This window comes from Parus major, chromosome 1A, assembly GCF_001522545.3.
Source record: "Parus major isolate Abel chromosome 1A, Parus_major1.1, whole genome shotgun sequence".
Taxonomy (NCBI): Eukaryota; Metazoa; Chordata; class Aves; order Passeriformes; family Paridae; genus Parus; species Parus major.
The window spans coordinates 63,704,649-63,726,245 of record NC_031773.1 but is presented as its reverse complement, the minus strand read 5'-3'; the positions used below and the strand labels follow the sequence as shown (position 1 = coordinate 63,726,245).

At 42.1% G+C, this 21,597-nt stretch overlaps 1 protein-coding gene across 2 annotated transcripts in view; it reads left to right on the top strand.

The window, feature by feature from the left end:
• The window catches only part of ETV6 (ETS variant transcription factor 6), a 128,689-nt gene extending 107,337 nt beyond the window's left edge, over nucleotides 1-21,352 (top strand). Inside the window, exons 6-8 of one of the 2 annotated variants that reach the window (XM_015628709.3) lie at nucleotides 11,303-11,445; nucleotides 13,730-13,830; nucleotides 17,389-21,352. In XM_015628709.3, the coding sequence (XP_015484195.1) occupies nucleotides 11,303-11,445; nucleotides 13,730-13,830; nucleotides 17,389-17,494 (350 nt within the window). In that variant the 3' untranslated portion in view covers nucleotides 17,495-21,352. The remainder of the gene's footprint in view (nucleotides 1-11,302; nucleotides 11,446-13,729; nucleotides 13,831-17,388) is intronic. The other variant, XM_015628710.3, reaches the window with a different exon arrangement.
• Nucleotides 21,353-21,597: the final 245 nt, after the last annotated feature.

Below are 21,597 nucleotides of genomic sequence, written 5' to 3'. Positions count from 1 at the left end.
ATGTGTACAAAGAAATAGTCAAGTAGTGAAAGATAAAAGGGTTTTCTGAAAGTTTATTCTGGTGTTCTTATTCTTGTAGTTTGTAAATAAACTGTCTTTATTCCTTTTAAGTTTTAAGCCTGTTTTGCTCTTATTCTAATCCATATCTCACAGCAAGAAATAAGTAATTTTTTTTTAGTTACTGGTTTAAAACCACGACAACAAGTCTTCTGTGTAACTTTGTCAGAACTAGAGGTCATCGTGTTGAGATGATCAAGAAACAGGTTTGCATCCCCTCTAAAGACACTAAAGGCAAGGGATAAACAAAGTAACTTAGGCATCAGTAGTCACCTAGTTAACAGCATGTAAAAATATTTAAAATACCTCCAAAGGGGAGCTCAGCAGGGCAGTGTAATGGAGAATTTTCCCTACTGGAACTGCTAATTCAAAGGATCAACACTTTTGGTAGCCAGGTCCTAACTTGAACTGTAGCATGCAGGCATTCTATGTATGGCTTACTTTTAGCTCTGAATCTTTTTCAGTAGTCTATCTTGGCTCTCCAAAAACTGTCTCCAAGGATATCTCTCTCTGGGGGGTGAAAAGATACTTTTTTTTTTTCTTTTCTTTTTTCTTTTTTTTTTTTTTTTCCTTTTTTTTTTTTCTTTTTTTTCTCTCTTCACAGTTGCAGTTTAAACCAAGGGGAGTGCCTCAAATTAGCCCTTCTGCAGACTGGAAATTCTACTCCCCTTGAATCTCTGACTGTGAAGGTTTTGTTATCAAGCATTTTAGGGCTTTGATATCTTGTAAAAGGTTCTTCCCCAAGGTGCAAGAGGTAGTTATGGGACTATCCAACTATAACAGGGTTGGTTTCATCCTAACCTTTATCACATAGAGGTTGTCTTAGAAACATCCAAATTATGCTAATTACATGGTAGTATTTACCTCACTTTAGATTCAGTCACTTAAAACTCACTAATACAATTCTGGTTATTTCTTATGAGGGGAAATACATTGCTGAGCAGGTCTCTGAGATTTCCAGCTCCCAGTGTCTTTTTCTGTACCAGCTCTGGGACTGAAAGGTTTGTTCTCTAATCCATAGCATGCTGAAATCTAAAGGCAGGTGAGTCCTGTGCCTGGTGTTATCTATTGGTGTGCTGCTCTTATCAGCTGGGTTACCTTAGCAACTGGGCTGTATCTGACTTTATGAGCTGCCAGATTTGTTTCTTCCCCTTCAGGAGTCTGAGGAAAAGCCAGGCAATGTTTAAACTGTTGGGAGGCACATTGTCTACCACTGTGTTGGTTAGGCCCATAAAGCCATTGATTGCTGTTGGAATGAGGATAGACAAGATTCTTACCCTGCCAAAGTCATGACAGGGAGCTGCCTCCTTGTTTATCTCAGCCTCTCAGTGTGCCACACATCCTGAGAGTACAGGGGCCCATGGATCTGTGGCAAGGCATGTGTATGTGACGTCTCAATAAAAACAGTCTGATGGCCGAAACTGCAAAAAATGCAGTCTCACTGTAAGAGTACATCAGCTCTGAATGACTCACATTCTACTGAAATGTACAAAACAGCACTTGGGATGGGTGTAGGCTCTGAGCATGGGGAAGTCTTCCAAAGGGGTTTGTTTTGTGTGGGGACAGAGTTTGGAGGGGGGACAGAATCATGGATTCTCCTCCTCTGTTTGAAAAAATAACTAGTGGGAGGGAAAAAGACAGGAGGGGACAGAAAGGACCCCTTTCACAAATACAGTGCTTTAAAAAATTGCAAATCAACTGGTACTTTTTTCTGTTTATACTCCAGAGTTGGGCTGGAAAGCTTTCAAATGAGGATAAGAAAAACTCAGCTGATTGAGCTGTCAGATTTGTAACAATAGACATTTAGAGCTTAAACATCAGAAGACACCAAACCTCAAACCAATGCACCTCAGCAGAGTCTCCTCACTACTTAGCTAGTAGGACCAGAGCCCCAGTGCCTGCATCTGCTCCAGATGTGTCCATGGGACATTTACAACTGTGTCACATTGTAGGATGATCTTTTGGGTTTTTTTAACTCATACACCAGCAAAATCCTTTGCACAAATTCACCACATTAGTTTATTATTTGTAATGCATTACACAATGTTAGTTTCTTTTCCTTTCTGTACAAAACAGCTGTACAGTCACAGTTACAATATGCAATGGCCTATGGAGGGAGGGAGGGAGGCAAAGAACAATTATGGCTCTGTAGTGAAGAGAGTAAAACCAGCATTGAAGCACAACTTAGAAGTTACAGGTTTTGTAACTGATATCATTAGCCTTCACAGAAGGCTGGAAAAAAGGATAATACTGGGTACTATTGAAGGGCATTTAAAGAATAATGCAGACATTAGGCACAGTCATCCACAAAGGTAAATCCCATTTAAGTAATTTGCAATGTTGAGTTGCTAAGATCACACACCTAGTGGATTGAGGGAAGGTGGTGGGTATAGTTATTCTGTGCTCTAGGGAGGCTTTTCTTACTGCCCCTCACAGCAGCGTCAAATTGCATGGCTGTGGGATGAGCGGGTTCCCACTGCACTGGAACTGTCTAAGGGCAGGGCTCAGAGGGTTGTAGGACATGGGGACACATCTGGCTGGCAGTGTTCCACAGGGCTGTTCCACAGGGCTCAGTTCTAGGGACAGTCCTGTTCAATGTCTTTGTCAGCAATCTGGATGCAGAAATTGAATGCATCTTTAGCAATTTTATTGATGGTGCCAAACTGGGGAGATGCTGTTGACTGTTGAGGGGCAAGATGCCTTGGAGAGGGGTCTGTATAGATTGGAGCATTGGGCTGTGATTGATGGGATGAAATCTGACAAGTCCAGCTGATAGATTCTGCACCTTGAGTGGAGCAGTGCTGAGCACAAATATAAACGGGGAGAGAAATTCTGGGGAGCATCCCTGTAGAGGGGGATCTGGGGATGCTCGTCAATGCCATGATCAGTATGAGTCAGCTGTGTGCCCTGGTAGCCAGGAGGGCAAACCACATCTGGGGTGTATAAACATGCAGCTGATCTTCAGGACAGCACATAGTTGCTAATACCATAGGAACCCACCTGTGTACCCACCTATGATTGCCAAGGCTGTCTTCTCCACTGTCATGAGTGATGAACCCAGCAGGATGTGACAGCATAGAAGTGGCTGGTGGGGCTTTGGTGAGACACAGCTTTGGGAAGCAGCTTTGTCAAGATGGTCACAGCAGCTAAGCCATTTCAAGTTACAGGCTGGCAACCTAGAGAGAGCTGAAACAGTGGTTCACTTTGCCAGTTCTGAGTTGTAAGTGGTAGGGGCCAGTAGCTGTTTTCCAGGGAACTGACCTTCCTTCCTGTAGGACAACTCATATAAACAGTTTGGAGCCTTGCAAGAACATCAAAATCATGGTGTAATGCTGGCCTGTCACTCCCCTTTTGGATATGACAGTGATAATGTCACTGGCCTTGTTTCATCACTTGCTCTTGCAGTCATGTATACTTTTATATTTCCACTGCATGCCATTTCTCTTGGAGCCCCTGTGGAAGCCAAGACTGCTGGAGATACTGAAGTGTGGATGAGAGTCATACACATAGAGCTCATATTCGTAGGAGTTTTCATTATAACCTTGAGAGTCTTCTTAACATGGCATTAACAATTAATTTCAGCATGAAAGTGGGCCTTCCCTGCCAATTTAACTAATGGCACTCAAGCTCAAACAATGGCTGAATAGCAATAGGTTAGATAGGTGGTTGTAGATTTTCTGTGAAGTGTATTGCTTCACAGCTGTCTCCATTCTTAATGCACAGTTACAGGAGCAGAAATTGCAGTCAGGTCTTGTTCAGGTCTACTCAGAAGCCAAGACTGACCAAGCCAGAGAAAAGCTCAGTCATTTAGATTTTATTCTTCTCCTTACTGTACTGCAGCACTGTGCTGCTTTTGTATTGATTGACATTTGGGGAAGATGTAAGAAAGAAGGAATATGATGTGTACCTCAGGGAGATCTGATTGTTGGGTGAGAACCATGAGTAAATATCACTGCTTTACCCTTCTAATCCATATCTCACAGCAAGAAATGAGTAAGTGCACTGGTGATTTTAGCCAGCGCTAAACCCACCACAAACACCCATTTACATCCCATGGTTAGACAGATAAGTGGGTTCAGAGTACCCTAAGCATCCATTGGGGTCAGCAGGATGTTACACTCTCTTTTAAGAAACTTGCCTTTTAATGAAAACAGGGGTCTTATTTTCCCTGTGTACTTCCCTCAAGCTAGAGTTGTTTTGGTAATTCAGATTTTCTTCAACAAAGCAAACTTGGATCACTTTGAATGCTCTTAGTTAAACCAGGAGAGCACACTTTGTTTACAGTGTTGACACTACACTTCACCGTCTCCAGAGATAGGCCTATTTAAGTCTGGCTTTAATACCAATCACTTACAAGCACACACATCAGTTTATGATAACTCAAATGCAAACCATTAAACTGCTAAGGGTGCTTTCCATCTCCGGGAAGGGTCAGGGTTAGGGAGGGAAGGGAAGGGAAGGGAAGGGAAGGGAAGGGAAGGGAAGGGAAAATCATGTCTTAATGTGGAGTTTTAACCTCAAGAAGCGGAGGTCACATCTCAGTTTCTGGCAATATATGCATCAGAAATCACCAGTTTATGTATGAAGTCTATGGATGCTAAATTCTGTGCGGCCTGTAATCTGTACAGGCACTGTCAGAATTTAGCATCCATAGAAGTCCTTTCAGGAGGGCATTCCTGGGAACACACCAGGAGCTGTGTCTTCCAGCCGTGCTCACACCTCCCACAGTACTCTGGGCTTTCTGAGAGAACGTAGAAATGAGTTTCATAGGAAGCAGTCTATTACAGACAATGATTTTTTTGCTCTTGAAAAAACCAAAAGTCTAAACCCAAGACTGTACTATCAGAAGATAATAGAGATTCTCACACTGGGGTTTAAAAATATATTAGCCTTGTTGGGAACGCCTTTGATGCAGTTAAGTCATTCCTGCCAGCTTCTCTAAAGTACAATTCTGAAGGTAAAACACCATTCTTAATTCCCATCATTAATATGTTTGTCCAGTTTTCTGATGTCAAAGAGGTTGTGAGGTGTTTGTAAAAAGTGTATGTGTACAGGCAGAGGTTGAATTTCTTTTCCAGTCATTGCCTTTCATGAGCAGTAAAGCTGAGGGAAAGCCACAGGAGAATCAGAGACACGTTTCTTTAGCAGGAGTCTTTTCTACCACTGTGGTGGAGCAGAAAAAGAACAGCATTTGAAGAGAATACTGACAATGCCCATCTATTTGGTGGGGATGAGGCATGGAGCAGAAGTGGACAGGAAGAAAAAAGACTGGTTTTAATACAACAGTCTTTAGCTTTCAAAGTCTTCATCTTGCAAATGGTCTGTGACCCATCTATTACATATTCATTGTGATTTCAGTGCTCTTTTCTACAACCACATGAGGTATATTTTGGATCCTCCTTCCCTATACAAGTTTTGAATGCCAAAGACAGAGCTTGGCTTGCTGTGTTATTTTTACAACCTCACAGCACAACTGTTAGCAGCATGACAGTCTCAGGTTTCTGCTCTCTTTCTGCATGATCTCCCACTCAGCGTTTGGGTACAAGACAGAAGCAACATACAACTGTTGTATTGGGTGATCTGGCAACCTCTTTACTCAGCCCCAGCTTGAATTTACTGAGCTGAACAAACAGTTGTCTGTCAAGAGGTTTCTCCACAAAAAAACATTGGCTTTACTGTACCATCTTACTATCCTGCTTCCAATGCAACATTCACAGGAAGAAAACTATTTTCCCTTGGTGACCTGGATGTGGATTAGCAGACATTGGTTACCAGGATGCTCAATCTCAGGATCGGTCAGTTCTCCCCCAGGCCTTGGAGCCATTTGAATCCTTAACCATGAGGCTTGGTTACTTTTTTCTTTTGGTTTTGTCTGCTAAAATTAATGTGTCATGGATAGATCTTAAAGCTGGATTGTATCTCAGCACAGCATAATGCTCCTGCAGCATGTCTGTTAAGGAAATTCCCCAGTCAGACCATTCCCAGAACTCTGACAGTGGCATTCCCAAGGTCAGAGACTTCCTGGGACAAAGCCTTTCCCCAGCTCCAGTGATTGTGAATTACATTAGTTTATGATTTTGACGCTGTGAGCATCACCATGTTGTCTTCACACACACTTCAGGTGTACTTAGAGGAACCAGAGGGCCAGAGAACTTCCAGGGTTCTGTTCATTAGTTTCAGTTGTGAACAGTCATTGTTTGCTTCACTCTGAACAAATGCAGCTGAAACACAAGACACCTTGTAAAAATTAAAGGAGGCTGAGCTTGGGAGAACTCTTCAGCTGGTAGAAATCACAGAACCATTTAAGTCAAATGATATGCTGGAGAGATTTTAGGCTAACCTACACAGCAAGGGATAAGGCCTCAGCTGATGTCAGAGGGACTATGACAACATTCCTTTGGCATCTCTTCCTGTGTGGAGCCATGTTGGGTTCCAAGGCAGTCATCAGCCAGATCAAACACGTTTTATATAATGCTCCTCAGTGCAAGATGTGGGTAGGTCTTGCAAAACATTTCTGTGGTTATGGGAGGTTTTTGGTAGTTGCTACATGAAGAGGGCCAGCTCTGCACCATGGGCCTCATTTAAACAATAGAGGGCTCAGATACAGCACATGCTTTAAGTAATATTTTGGTGCAGGGGAATGTTATATCCTGAACAAAAGAGGTCTTTAGCATGCAAATGCCTATATTGTTAACAGTATTATTTAGTCCTGGGGAGTACAGATGCGAGACATCTCACTACTGCAACATGAAGATGACGTTGGCCAAATGATACTGGAGAAGTCATTTGTAACAGCTGGACAAATATCAAAATACTAGGAACCTAAGATCCAAAATGTTTCATTTACAGATCATTCTGAGACGGCAATTAAATACTAAGGGATATTTATTACTATAATATAGCTATTAGGAAGTATTTAAACACTGGTATTCTTTAGGTGTGTATTCAGAAGACTGTGCCTAATCAGTTAATAATAACATAGTTTTTATTAGCAGGAGTGGGAAACTGCTGCCTCTTGCACATGTAGGGCAATGCTTATGGCAGACAATTTGAGAACCAGCTAAGTACTCTGCACCTTATCACTACCTTGTGCATAACTATAAAAGTCCCTCTAGAAGCATTAGCTGCAGGAGGAAAGCTGTATCCATACCTCTCCATTAGAAGCTGCAATTTGCCCTAATTCCCAGCTAATTACTTAGTTCAGACTTGCTTAGTATTATAGCTGAGAAAATGGCAGGGCATGGAAGTCTCAGTGTTTAGGAGTCCCTTCCACATTGCTGGGCCATTCACCACCTTCCTACTCCAGCTACAACACCTTAAAGCCTCTCAGTTCCAGCTCTATATGCAGCTGAATCTCTGTACCTGCAGACTGTACAAAGTTCAACCATCTGAGTCCATTTTTAAAAAAATGATTGTGTGTGCTAGGGGGAAATGATGTTTCCCTGTGCTGGGGAGGCATAGTTGCTTAAGTAAGCTTATAGTAAGCTTATTTTAGCCCAAAGGCAGGAAATCACAGCATACCCAAACAGGTACCAGCCCTGCCTCAACTCCCCTACTGAATCTCCCACACTTCAAATCTTGCTTGGCCTCAGCACCATCCATGTACTTTCTTGCTATTATTCACTAGCCAACACACACCCTGTGGAGAGTCCCCTTATGCAGCAGCTCCTTTGGAGGCCTTCTGACAGCCAAGGAAGAGATTGAGTCTTCATGGAGTCATTTCCACCATCCAGACTTTCCTCATACAAGTAATTGACATTTACAAAACAACTATCCACATACAAGTCCTTCTCTCCGTTTCCTCTATCCTTCCTAAAAGTACACATCACACTTTTGGCCTTCCTGGAGAATGCAACTTTCTGTATCATAGAATCATAGAGCATCCTGAGTTGGAAGGCACCCACAAGGATCATCAAAGTCCCAACTGCCAGCCCAGCACATGGCAGCCCCAAGAATCCCATGCTGTGCCCTGAGCACGTTGTCTATCATCTCCAGCAGCCTTTTGTGGAGGTGCCTCTTTTCCTAGCAGAGAAGCTCCTTTTAAAATCATTTTCTAGACTTGCCTCTTGTTGGGTTTTGACTAATTTCACAGGCTTGCAAATGGGCTCTACTATAATCCAATTTCATTCAATTATATTCCAATTTCAATCTTAAGAGTTACCAGGTATTCTCGACTCATTGTCTCTACTGTCCTATTAAAGATGGTCTCTACTAGTAGATTATTTAATTGCTGATCTTCTGTCAGTCAGGGAGAACCCTCCAGGACCTCCTATTTCTTTTACTGTGCAGTCTTGAGAAAGATATGTAGGGCAACCATTTCTGGTTAAAAACAAACAAAAATCCCTTAAGTTCCTGTGCTCAAATTCCTAAACGTGTCCCAAGTGAAAGTAGAAGGAAGGCAGGTTGCTTTAGGTCCTGTGCAAGCAGAGCTCATACGTAAGTAAAGTGTGCTGCAAAGCATCAGCTGCTCCAAGTTAACTGTGTGCTTGGAGCTCTCAGCTCTGAGGAGAAGAAATGCAGTGAGCCTGAATATTTTCTACTGGTGTTTAATGCTTTTTATTTCCTATTTGCAGTGTCTTTAGACAGTTACCACAGTTGCCCTGATGCTCAGTAAATTATGTAAATACAACTGGGTCATATATCTAAATTTGCTGATAGACAGCCATATGATTTAAATCATGTTTTTAAGTGGTTGTAGGAACCAAGCAGAGTTTTCAAGGATTTTTGGTTTTATCATTGAAGCAAACAAGAGTCTCAGATACTTGGGTAGTTGGGGTTTTTTGCAAATTCCACCAACCTACTAAATACCTCTGCAAGCCTGAGGAGCTCAGTCAGTTAAGAATAAGGGATGGGGCCCTTGATCACTTAAAATTTTTCTTGTGAAACTCTCAAGATGCAGATCTGAGTAGTTCTCATTTGAATTTATACAAATGAAAAGTTGTATTTATATTCAAGCTTAGCCTAAATTCATCCTAAAAACTAAGGGAACAATAAAAAAACAAATCTGCACTTGAATCCTGCCTCTTCTTAGTATCTGAAGCGCTCTTTGTTTCCACCTAGAAATCTCAGGTTGCTTTTTTTGTCTGCTTCTTTGGTTTTGTGCAGAAGGGGGGCCCAGGGTGTGTGTCTGTGAGAGAGAAATTAAAAATAACTGCCTATTGCAAAAATTGAGGTGAAAGTAAAGAGGAGTATAAATCATATCTCTGCAGATCTGTAAATATGAGCTATAAGGTGTTGCAATTGGAGGTTGTCTGCTCTGGGTTGAACATTCAAGAATATGACAAAGCATGACATTGACTGGCTTCTCCAGGAGCACCATCCCTCCAGCTGACCCCAAGGATTCTTGCATTAAAAAAGACATTTTCTATAAATTTCTTGCATTGAAAGGGTTCTAGAATTAATTGCATGTGTGTCAAAAAACCATTTAACGGCCTTACTATCCTTTTGTCTGAAAACATCCCACAATATTAAAAGGCACAAACCAGAAGAGCAATATAAATCTCCCTTGTCTTGAACCATAAAGGAAGTCTAGAAAATAAGCTCTTTTCTAATGTATGTGTGTGTGTGTGTGTGTGTGTGTGTGTGTGTGTGTGTGTGTGCAAAAACATTGTCAGAAAGGCAGTGTAAGAATTGGTTTTTGTGAATTTATGAGAGGGGGGATGACAGAAATTCAACAGGTAACCTTCAACTTTAGTTTTCAGACCTCTCACTTAGTCCAGGGAAACTTGTGCCCAGGTTTCATTCTTTAAATTAAAACCTAGAAAAAACTCAAATGGGTATGGGCATTTTTCTGTGGAAAATGTTTTTCCGTGAAAAATGTTAATGACAAAATGGTTTTTCCCATCAAAAAGTCTTGTCTCTTGCCTTTCACATTCCTCCTCTTGGAGATGTTATGGATGAGGTGACCATCAGGATAGGTTTCAGCTAGAATGGAAACTTGGAATTTTTTGACAGATGTCATCTCTTCAAAACATACTGCATTTTTTTTTTGTAGGACTCGCAGGGAGACACTAAAGCAGGGGCACCGGCAAACTAAGCTCTGGTTTTAGAGACAGTACTGGTGTCAGAGATACTCTTTGCAATTTGAAAGTGGAAAAATAACTTTAAAATCTCTATTCATTTCAGGTGTGCTCACTAAACGTGTTATTCATATCCTTTTTCAAAAAGTATTTTATATTCCCATGTCATCATCCCCATTGTAACACGTGCCAGCCCCAGACAAACAGACAGGAATAGAAAGACAGGCTGACAAGAATCCATTTTAGCACTTAGAAGCTGGATTTCTTTGGTTGCCAGCCCTTGAACAACTAACAAGTCGTTTCTCAGAGGCTGGTATTGCTTTCAAAGTAAAATGCAACCCCACAGCCACCTTAGAAATCTGGATAGCTGAGCTGTGAAAACCCTGTTGTAGCAGCAGTACCCCCAGCTCTGCACAATCCACATTCCAAATTCCATATTCCCAGTTATTCTGTGCTTCACACATACATTGCAAACAGGAAGTAAGAGCAGCTCAGCTCTTGGCTTCCTCAGTCTCAAGAGACTGCCATGAAACTGAAAAACACTAAACTAAAACTTAAGTGTCTGTTAGACCTTTAATTAGTGACCTAAGGAGTGTTTGCCAAGAGGAAATTTGAATTCAATTACCCAAATAGAAAGTATTTAACCTCTTGATAGCACTCAAGTAATTATAATACTTAAGTGTTGTTTCTTTCCAGGAACCTTAAAAAGTAAAACAAAAAATCAAATTGAAAATGGGAGAAGCTGTCAGTTTTATATCACAAGGAGTCTACAAAGGAAAGCTGTAATATTGCCCATGCTTTAGACTCACATGTTAGCACAGAAAGGGACAGCCTCAAGCAGGGAGAGCAGGTTGCAGGATTCATGATTTCTCCCCTTAAACAGCCAGCAACAGCATCAGGGCCAACAGTGTGAGCTTTATGTGCTTCAGTACAACCATAAACACACAACTAAGACCAGCAGGTCACCTCACACAGCTTTTGATGAGATGGAGAAGCTCTGTCAGTGTCAGGAGAACTGGGATGCATCAGAAGAGGCTGTATATTATAGTCCATTTTGCAAACATTACTCGATATGAGCCAAGCCATTTTCATTTCAGGTCACAGCAGCTGTTTCAGCCCTGATCCCAACTGTCCTTTCACTACACATTCACCCAAAAAGTTTCCAGAATTAATCCCAAGGGAAAAAAAAAGGAAAAGTAATTATTGTCTTGCTTCTCTCTTCACAGACTGTAGGTTGCTTTGGGATTATGTTTATCAGCTGCTTTCTGACAGCCGGTACGAAAATTTCATCCGATGGGAAGATAAGGAATCCAAAATATTTCGGATAGTGGATCCCAACGGGCTGGCCCGTCTGTGGGGAAACCACAAGGTAAGGAAGCAATTCAGTTTCCCTCCTGCAGCATTTCGCCTCTTGTAGCATCACAGGATTCAGTTTTAAACAGGAGAAGAAAGGATGGCATATAAATTACTGCTGGAAAGCTGTAATCTTTTGTTCTATATACATTAGAAATACAAAGCATCCATCCTGAAGCACCAAAACCTAATCTTCATATAAAGAACTTGTTGGTTTAGTTTAAAGACCTTTTGTTATAAATGCACGTAATTGCAAAATTACAAGGAGAGCAAGAATTCTCTCTCAAGGCATCTTATTTCTTCTCAAAACCTGATGCTCAGGATATTCTGATGAGATGTACTACAGAGCAGGAGCTTTCTGTGTTCCTGTCTGCAGCAGCTCCTGGAGTCCACACGCTGGTCTGTAACAGACACCAAATGTTCAGTATTATTTACTTCCTTCTAAGAGTGCAGTTCCTGCTTTGGTCTTTGGAAAGCTGTTACTGATTTTCACAGTTAGGGGCTGAGTTATGTATAGATATTTCTGTATATGTAAATAAGTATATTCAAATGAATGTATGAATAATCAGCGTGGATTTATAAAGGGAAATCATACTTGGCCACTATGCTATCTATCTACAACAAAATTATTGGCAGAGTAGATTCAGGGAGAATGGTGGATATAGCTTATCTTGATTTTAGAAAGGCTTTTGAGACTGTCTCATAACAGCTTAAAAGACAGACTAATTAAGTATGAATGACCTAGACAAGAATACAGTGAGGTAGATTGAAAACTGGCTGATTTGCTGGGCTGAAAAGATGGTGATCAATGGCACAAAATCCAGTCACTAGTTATTTTACCCCTGGGACTGATTCTGGGGTCAGTACTGTATGTCCATTAATGACCTGGATGATGGGACAGATTCTCAGACAACACAAAACTGGGAGGAATAGCTGTCACACCAGAGGGTTGTGCTGTCATCCACATGGTTCTGAACATGCTGGAGATATGGGCTAATGGGAATTTTATGAAACTTACCAATTTGTTTAATAATTGGGCCATGCCATCATGTCTCATGCTGGGTGTCTAAAACAAGCTCCTTCAGACCATTGTCCACTTGGGCAACACAGTGGCCTTTCATCATATAAGAAATGGAAGAAGCACACTCAGTATTTCAGGGAGGTTCCCAATGAGGAGTCTAGATTTTGCAGGGAAAACTTTATCCATAGTAGTATTTCATTGCCACAGGAGCTCTTGATGTGGCCTCCCTTAGCAGAGTTATTGTAGTCAGGGCAAGCAGAGGGGGCCTGCTCTTACTGGGCATTTTAGGCAGGTGGATCAGTCTCCTTTGATGAATCCAAGCTCCTGACATGGAAGGTCCCAGAACAAAAACATGCTTCTACTGGTTTGGCAATTTTTGCCCATGGCAAGCAGCTGCTTTACACTTGTGCACACACAGCTTTGCCAGCAGAGTTGTCTTTCTGCTAGATAGAAACCACTGCTCCTTGGACCAGAAAAATGCTCTTCATGTAGACATAGCCTAAGGGGCTGATCCTGCTTTTCCAAGTCACTAATCCGGGGGCTGCCCATGTATAGCTCTTTCAATGCCCATCACTTCTGTCTTGTGACACTCAGCTTCAACAGGGCCATCTCGTTCGGGGGCTTAGGAAGGTTTTAATGAATCATCTCACGCTTCAGTATACCTCAGTACTCTGGCTATGGCCTTTGGGGCCAACAGCTCCCAGAATGTAGGGGAGGATCTGTCAGAAGCAGATGTACTACCCAACTGGCTTCTTGATTTACACCTGTGTAACAAGAGGAGAAACAGTGCTCTGTGAGCATTAACTAGTTAATGCAGGGGAATCCCAGACGAACAGTGCTCCAAGCAGGGATTGCTGACAGATTCAGCCTATTAGCCACTATTCCCAGGCTTTTACAAAAGGTGTTTTCATTAGGAACAGGCCTGTCACATCCCACTTGGCATAAGCATCTCCCTCCATCTAATGTCTCCTTTTGTAGTTAATTAAGTCTTTTGTTATCTGTATTCCAAGAAACTGTAGAAAAGCCTTGCTCGGATTTTTTGTTAGACTCCTTGCTTAAATTGCTCTAAGTGGAAAGAGACCCACAAAACTTTGGTGATGAGGGCTGTGGGGGTAGAACGGGCCTGCAAATAGCAAAAAATGGTACATGTAATTTCTTGAACTGTCTTGGTTACTCTAGGTAGCTGTGATACTTCTGCAACTCATTTTGGGGCTTAGAAAGGTTTTAATGAATCATCTCACCACATTTTTTCCCTTTTTTCTTTTGAAAAAAAAACCAGAACAGAACAAATATGACTTATGAGAAAATGTCCAGAGCCCTACGCCACTACTACAAACTAAATATCATCCGGAAGGAGCCAGGACAAAGGCTTTTGTTCAGGTAATTTTCTTTCTTCGTCATTTCTTTCTATGGAAATTAGTTTTAGAGGATGGAGGATGGAATTGGGTGTGGGATACCTCATTGCCATAGTTGTAACACAGGTGCAGATGGCCATACATTTGTAAAAGCTATCTAGAGCAGTGCTTTCCAGCTTTCAAGGCAACCACACCAATTTACAAAAGCACGGGTCTGTCTCAATGGTCAGTGGAGACAACAGAACTATTTTCACTGCTTTGTGCACGGCTGTGCCATTGTTTAAGGCCTTAGATAAATGATTCAGCCAAACTGCTGGAAAACCTACTCCAAATGGACTTGTCAAATGCAGCTGCCAGTGAAAGCTGAGCAGGGATCAGGCATTTCCTCAAGGGCATCACAGAAGAGAAGCACTTGATGACCACATCTTTGGTGCTGCCTTGAAGGAAGAGAGGTTGCTGCAAGAGCTGTTCATAAAGCCCAATGCATCGTATTGGATGATAGAACCAAGAATTTAGGAAAGAGAGCCTGAAACAGCATTAAAACAGGGAGCTATTTGTACAAACTTGAGTGCAGATGGCACAGAATGAGAGCACTCCAGTTCTCTTCAGACAACACCAGCAAATCCTAGTGCACACCTGACCCTCAGAGCACTGAACTCAAACCAAAGACTGCTTTGCTGTCAGTGGCCTGGATCTAGCAGTGTGCTTGGAAATGATAACAATAGGAAGGCAACCTTGGAACTTGTTTTCTTAAATAGCTAACAGAACTGCATTAGCACTCAAACTATCTTCAGCTGAAAAGGGTTCTGTGGGATGACTTGATTATGTCAGCTCTTAGAAGGAAACATAGATGCAGGAAGAAGAGTGAAGGAAAGTAGCAGGCATGGGCAAAGTCAAGTGCTTGATAGTAACTGTTTTTCTGGTGGAAAGTTAAAACAAGGTTGCTCCATCAGTACCCAAGGTACCTGTGTCTCCGTGGTCTTGTGTAAAGACTGTATTGCCTTGGGGGAATTCCTGATGCTGAACACTGAATGTGCTTCTCTTGAAGCCTTTCCTTCAGTGGGGACATACACAAAAGATGGAGTCCATCTCTTCTCAACCCAGCTGCCTATTTTCTCAAAATGGTTGTAACTTAATGCCCTTGGAGACCTGTAAGACTTGGCTAAATTGACCAACAAATTCAAAGGTCACCAGAGAGCATAAAATTTGAGCTATATAAACTTCATTTCCTTTGGAAACTAAGAGAAAAAAAAACAACAAAAGATTTCTTTGCACAATTCCCAATAAAAACTTTTTGATGTTGTTTTCTTAGACCTATTTATATCTAAAGAGAAAAAGAACAGCTGCAAAAAATCAAGTCAATAATGTTCCCTTCTTGGCTATTCCTCACAAGCACAGAAATAATAGGAAATGTGACTTTATTGTGCAGGCAGTTGTCATCTGCAGATATCTGTTTAGAGCTTTAAGTAAGATGGAGTAAGAAGATTTCTAATAGGTTGGCTGGGTGTTTTCGGCAACAAAATAGGTCACAGACAGTATTTCTAAATTTTTATGCAGTTCTGAGTTGTTCCTTGTTTGTTTGTTTTTGATGTAATCAAACGCTATTAGAAATACCCACTCTGTGGTTTCCTTGATGTGACTTAAAGCACAGACCAGCAGGAATGCCCAAAATCCTGAACTGCAGTTCACATCAGCCCATGCCCCACATAGAGAGGATAAGGGCAGTGGGACCACTCTGTGTTTTGATTTCATCCTCATGCAAGAGCAACAAGACAGTCACAAGGTTTAAATCAGGGCACAGTCTGGCCGTGGGCTTTGGTGTGTTTTCAGTGTGTAGCCAGGCACTGATTCACCACTCCTGCATATGAAGTTTTCACCATCGTAACACCGTTTGTAGCAGCAGCATTTTTCCAGCAGTGACACAGCAGTGAGTCATAGTCTTTTTTATTTTGTTTGTTTGTTTTCTTTCCCTAAATGCATATATGCACATGATTTCCAAAATTAGAGGGAATGGCAAAAGGTTAGTTCCAGGCTATGCTGTGTGTTTGCTGAGAGGCTTCAGCAGTGAGCATTCTCTCATGTGAGTCAGTGATACTTGTTGGTTGTTTTGGTTTTTACTGGGGAAAGGATACTGAACATATCATCAACCTGAAGTAAAATCAGCTCTTATGATTAACGCATTTCATACTGCTGCATGTTAACCAGTATGTTGTTAATGAAAGACTCTGAAACTTTGTACCACTTCCAGCATAAGCATTTTTCATCCTAATTTCTCCAGAAGTGCTTGGGAGTTGAGAAACTGATTTGCGTTGAAAACAGGTTTTCATCCTTCCTGTGCCACTCTCTCTTCCTACACCATTAAATTAAAAAGGAAAAAGCAGAGCCTTTCTGTTCTACCTCTGTGCAGTAATACACAAAAGCATCCTGGCAAAAACCAAGACCACAGAATTAAACTGCAAGCTGGTAGATGTCCTTTCTCATTTCCTGCTGCTGCCATGCCTCCCCAGATGCAGTTTCTGTCTCCAGCACCCTGCAGACTTACTGCCTTGTGACACTGGTGCTGGGAGCCATGGCATTCATTACAGAGGATGCTGCCTCACTGCAGTCACAGTTGCTACAAGCACACCAGAAGAGACTGTCTTTGCTTACAGTTCCCTAGCCCTAAGCCTTTTCCCTTAAGGGCCTTTTCAGTTTCCTAGAGCTTGTTCTGGCCTGGACCTTGGCTTTTCCCCCCTCTGTTCCTTTGGTGTTTCATGTTCTTCTCACTCACTGTCTTGGTTAGGAAGACAGGTGTCTGCTAGGGAGGGCAGGAGCTTCCCTTGGAAGGAAAATGTAGATCCCCTCCCTCCAAATTATTATAATTTTGAAGTCAAGGGGCTCTCAGGCACAGATCTGGGGATAGGAATAACAGTTCTTTACTAGTATGTATAACAAGGCACACAAACAACAATAACTACAGCGTTTACAACAAAATAGAACCAGGGACCCCGTGACAGCTTTCTGGGCTGAGATGGGAAGGGATGGAGGAGAGGCTTTGTTTCACAAACCCCCTTGGGCAGTCAGTCCTGGTGCTCCTGCAGGGCTCTGAGGAACACTCAGCTGGAACAGCAGGGATGAGCTGAGATCCTGGGCCAGTGGATGAGGTGTATCAGCAGCCTCCCCACACCTTGCAAGGGCTTGTGCTTTGAAATACACTGATCATAAAGACCTTTCATGTCTCTGTCACCAGACACCACACATGAATGTACCTGGGCCAAGTTGTCATCTGACATGACAACAGCAAACAATATGAGAGAGAAGAAATAAATATCATTCTTTGAAAAAAAACATGTTTTTTGAAAAAGTCTGTGTTTCAGATTTGAACTTTCAAGAAGCTGGGGTAAATGCCAGTGATTTTTTTGTTTCCTTTCAAGGTATGGAGGAGGGAAGATAAGTGGGGAGAAGCTGGGAAATACTAAGGCTTTGGAAAGTTACAGCAAAGATTATCTTGGGAGCTGTAGAGCTCAGGGGTCTCAACAACTTGATGAAGATAATGAATTTGATAAAGACCCCTGAGAAATGTGCTCGTTTCTCTGTTTTGCAGGTTCATGAAGACCCCAGATGAGATCATGAGTGGCCGGACAGACCGCCTTGAGCACCTTGAATCCCAGGAACTGGATGAACAAATATACCAAGAAGATGAGTGCTGAAGGAAACAGGTGCACCCCCTCTGTGGGTCCAGGGGAGAAACATCTGATGGTCGGCATGGCTTGAGAGGGGAAGCAGCAAGACAGGAGCAGTACTTGAGGTCGCCACTTAGCTTGAAGACCACGCAGGACCTGAAGCACCTTAACAAAACAAACAGGCAGAAGTGGTGCTGGCAGGAAAGGAAAGGGGAAAAAGCCTGGACTTATGCACTACTTCACTGTTCCTACAAAGTCTCCCTTGAATTTTTCTTTCTTTTTGGTTTGTTTCAGTTTTGGGGGTTTTTGTCATTTTTTTCCCCTAATAAACATGCAGTTTGACTTTCCTTATCTCACATAGGACAAGACATCAGATTATGCTTCTTCTTCTTTTTTGTTTTTTTTTTTTTTGTTTTTGGAAGGCTTTCCTATGGAAATAGAGTGCTCTTATTTTCTGTGCAAGTCTCATGACACAACACCGCATAAACAATTGCAACACAGAAGGGATTTGCTCAAGGCTTCCAGTTTGCTTGGATGAATTTATATGTGCTGCCACTGGGAAATGTGTTGAAGCTACCAAAAGAATTTCTCACACATACCTGTCAAATGAAGAGGAGACACCCTTCATGTGTAGGTTGGGCTGTCATCCCAGCATAGCTTGGGCTCCCAAAGAGTACTCTGAGTGGCTGTTAACGGCTGGAATATGGACCAAAACCAATCACCTAAGTGCTCCGGAGAGGAGAAAAATAAATGTGACAAACCTCTGCAAGTGACTATCAGTTAACATTCTCCCTCCTTCTAGCAAAGAAGTGATAGAATGGAGTAGGGGGAAGGGAGGGTGGGGACAAATACATATATATGTGTGTATATATATCTAAAAGTTCCATATATATATATATATATAAATATATATGTAATCCCCCTGGTATATTCACAGTTGTGAATTTCAGTTCAAAGTTTTCTATAAAAAGGGAAGACTGAAGCATCTGTAATTACAGAAGGAAGGGGTCTTTCTCATAGTTTTGGGGTGAAAGGTGAAGGACTGTTCCTTACATCATAGAAAGCAAAGGGACTCATCATATGGTTTGTATTACTCAGAAGCCCTTCCAGGATCATTTTGTGCTGCTGGAGAGGTAGATGATTCACCACTCTAAAAGCTGATGTTAGAGAACTAGAGACCAAATAGCTATACTTATATCTTGTAATTGATTTTGGCTTTGTTTTGGGATTTGTTTTTTTTTTTAATGCCTCCCACTGCCCTCCCCCATCCTACAGCTCTGCCATCAAGGAAGCTTGTCCCAGCTTGCCTGTTTTTAACATTTAAGACAAGAGAAAAAAACAACCTACAGCCGTGTTGCTTTCTTGGTGGTTTGGGGTTTTGTTCTGGTTGCAAGGTGGCTCCATTTGGTTTGCTGCACTGAGGGTGCTTGGCATGAGGCAAAGAGCTATGCCTAGTTTGGTCACAGAAAGCTCAGCAGTCCTTGATGCCCAAATGAGAAACTGCTGGTGAGTTTCATTTCACAGCTTGGGCCATCACAATAGGAATGTGTGTGGTGTCCAGTGGTCCTTTGAATGCAAGGAAGATCTAGCAGCAGAAATGATGCTTGCAGAGGGAGAAGGTGTATAGGGAAACTGCAAGAATCACATGGTGCCTGAAAGAAAGCACATCCACAGCAGTGCATTAAGAGCAGAAAGCCTCTTTAATGGAAACATAAAAGAAACTAGATCTGGAAAAAAATCAAAAGGCTAATCTAATCCATTTCAACCAAAAAACAAGGTACATTCCCATGATAGAGCTTTTATCAGCTATTAAAGCAACATGACATTTGATCTTTCCACATATTTAACAAGAGGGTTAATCTATCCAGGAAAAAATGGCACTCAGTGTCCCCTGTGTTTAAACAGGGATAGGCCAATCTCACCAAAGACTTAATATTGAGTCACAGGTCATAGAAGGAACAGCTTTGTTAAGGGTGTAGATAAGCATCATACAACAAGGAGAGATTTTTCTGAGCCTCTGATGAGGAATGACAGGTGTATATTTCTCCCTAAGCTTTTCCCAGCCACATTTTTCTATAAAATCACAGTAAGTTACAAGTCCCAGCACACCACATACTTTATCTGTCCTGCCTCAAAATAATGGACAGGGGAGTGTTTTTCACCTGTCTCTGTTGTGACTCTGAAGTCCTTGGAGCTCATGAGGTGTGAGATTGGGAGACAGTGTGGGACTTAAGTAGTCACAGATCTGAAACTTAAGGTCCCTTGAGACCGAGGGCCCAAGGAGTTACTCCGTCACATTGCTTAAGGGCCCTCAAGTTGCAGCCAAGTCTCAGGAGCTGGAGTGAAGTGGTGAACTTGTCAGATGGAGTGTGAACAGAAGTACCAATGTAAAGGAAGGCTCTAGCTGGATCCTTGGGTGTCCAGTGGTAGAAAGAAACCAAATTTCTGCAGAGGATGATTCATCCTCTTTACTGCTGTGGTCTAGACAACTGCATAACTCCATTATTTTCCTTTGCCTGCTGTTACAAGATTGTGAAGGACAAAAAAAAAATAGGGATTTTCTATATAAAGTGCTCTGATGAGTCACAGCTTTTTGTCACGGCCAGGGTGCACACTGCAAAATACAGAGAACCAGAGACAATCCACCCATTTCCTCACCATTATCTACCAAACTAAGTCCATCCTCTGCACTGGGTAAAACAGAGAAATCACATGTGTTGTCCTATAGGGGAGCATTATAGTGGAATTGTTCACTTTTACGAAAAATTGCAATCACTCCCACTTGCAGAATCTAAGTCAAAGGTAGAAAAAAATGTTTGTGGCTGTTGGAAACTCTTCCCAGTTCACACATAAAGGACATCTTCAGACAATGTCATTAACCACAGAGGAGTTCTCACAAGGCTGATGCTAGTTGGAATGAAGATAGCCTTTGACCTTGGAACATGCCAGTCTCAGAGAGGCCCTTCCTGTCTCCAGCCAGGTCTCCTGGTGCCAAAGGGAATGGTGTGGGTCACACTGGAGCTGCCACAACTGCAGGGCCTTGGGGCCTGTTGTGGGAACTGCAGGAGTTGAACTACTCTTGGGGTCTTGAAGTGAGTTTATCAGGAATGACTAAAAATAAAAAAAGTAGTGGCAGGTTAGAGCAGCTGCAGGAGGGAGATTTCTATTGACCTCACATCCACTGGCAAAACTCCATGGCATCCATGGGAGTGCAAAGAGGCAGCATTAAACGCCTGAGCCATAGGAATGCATCGCTGCCTGCCAGGGCTAGCAAAGGTAACACTGTCTTTCCACCAACACTGACACCTGCCTTCCCCTCTCCCAGTTTTTGATTTCCCAGTGTCAAATTTGCCAGCAGCAAAACAGCCAAACTTTCTGCCTTTGCCACCAGAGCAAGTGGGGAAAGGGAGAAAATGTTTCATCCTTGGAGACACACAAAAGTCACCTGGACACAGTCCTGGGCAACTGGGCCTGGCTGGCCCTGCTTGACCAGAGGGGGTTTGACCAGATGACCTGCAGAGATCCTTACCAACCTCAGAACCTAGCAAAAGTTCTGTGTGGTTAAGTGCTTAAGCAAATGTCAAGTGGGACATTCATTGTCATCAGCTTGCTATAAACCTCAACACAGGCCAGTCAGGTAGGACATCAGGTATTCCACAACAGAATATTTTCTTGATTAAAGTTTGAAAACTGTTGACTGTTTCTCCATCCAGAGAACACTACTGGGGCCCTTTCTGTGAACACTAAGTCGCTGCCATCCTCCCCAGATTTCAAACTCCACGTATGCATTCTTCAGATCTTTTTTGTCAGACTGCAACTGTATGCGAATCCAGAGTTTGAGGTCTTTTTTTTTTTAAAATAAAATTATAATGTTTTTATTGATGATGGCTTTTGGTTTTTTAAGGTGTGGGGCTAAGGGACTGAATCAAATGAATGTAACAAAACAAAAACAAACAAGCCTATTCTCAGGGCCAGTGAGTCGCAAATAATTTTTAAAATGCTTGTAATTACATCATCTCAATAAAAAAATTTAATATAAAAGCAGGAATACCAAATTTGTTGGTGCAATCATTGCTACAAGGTCATTTCTTTTTAAGAGCCATGGTACCTAAGCGTATAGCACATAGCAG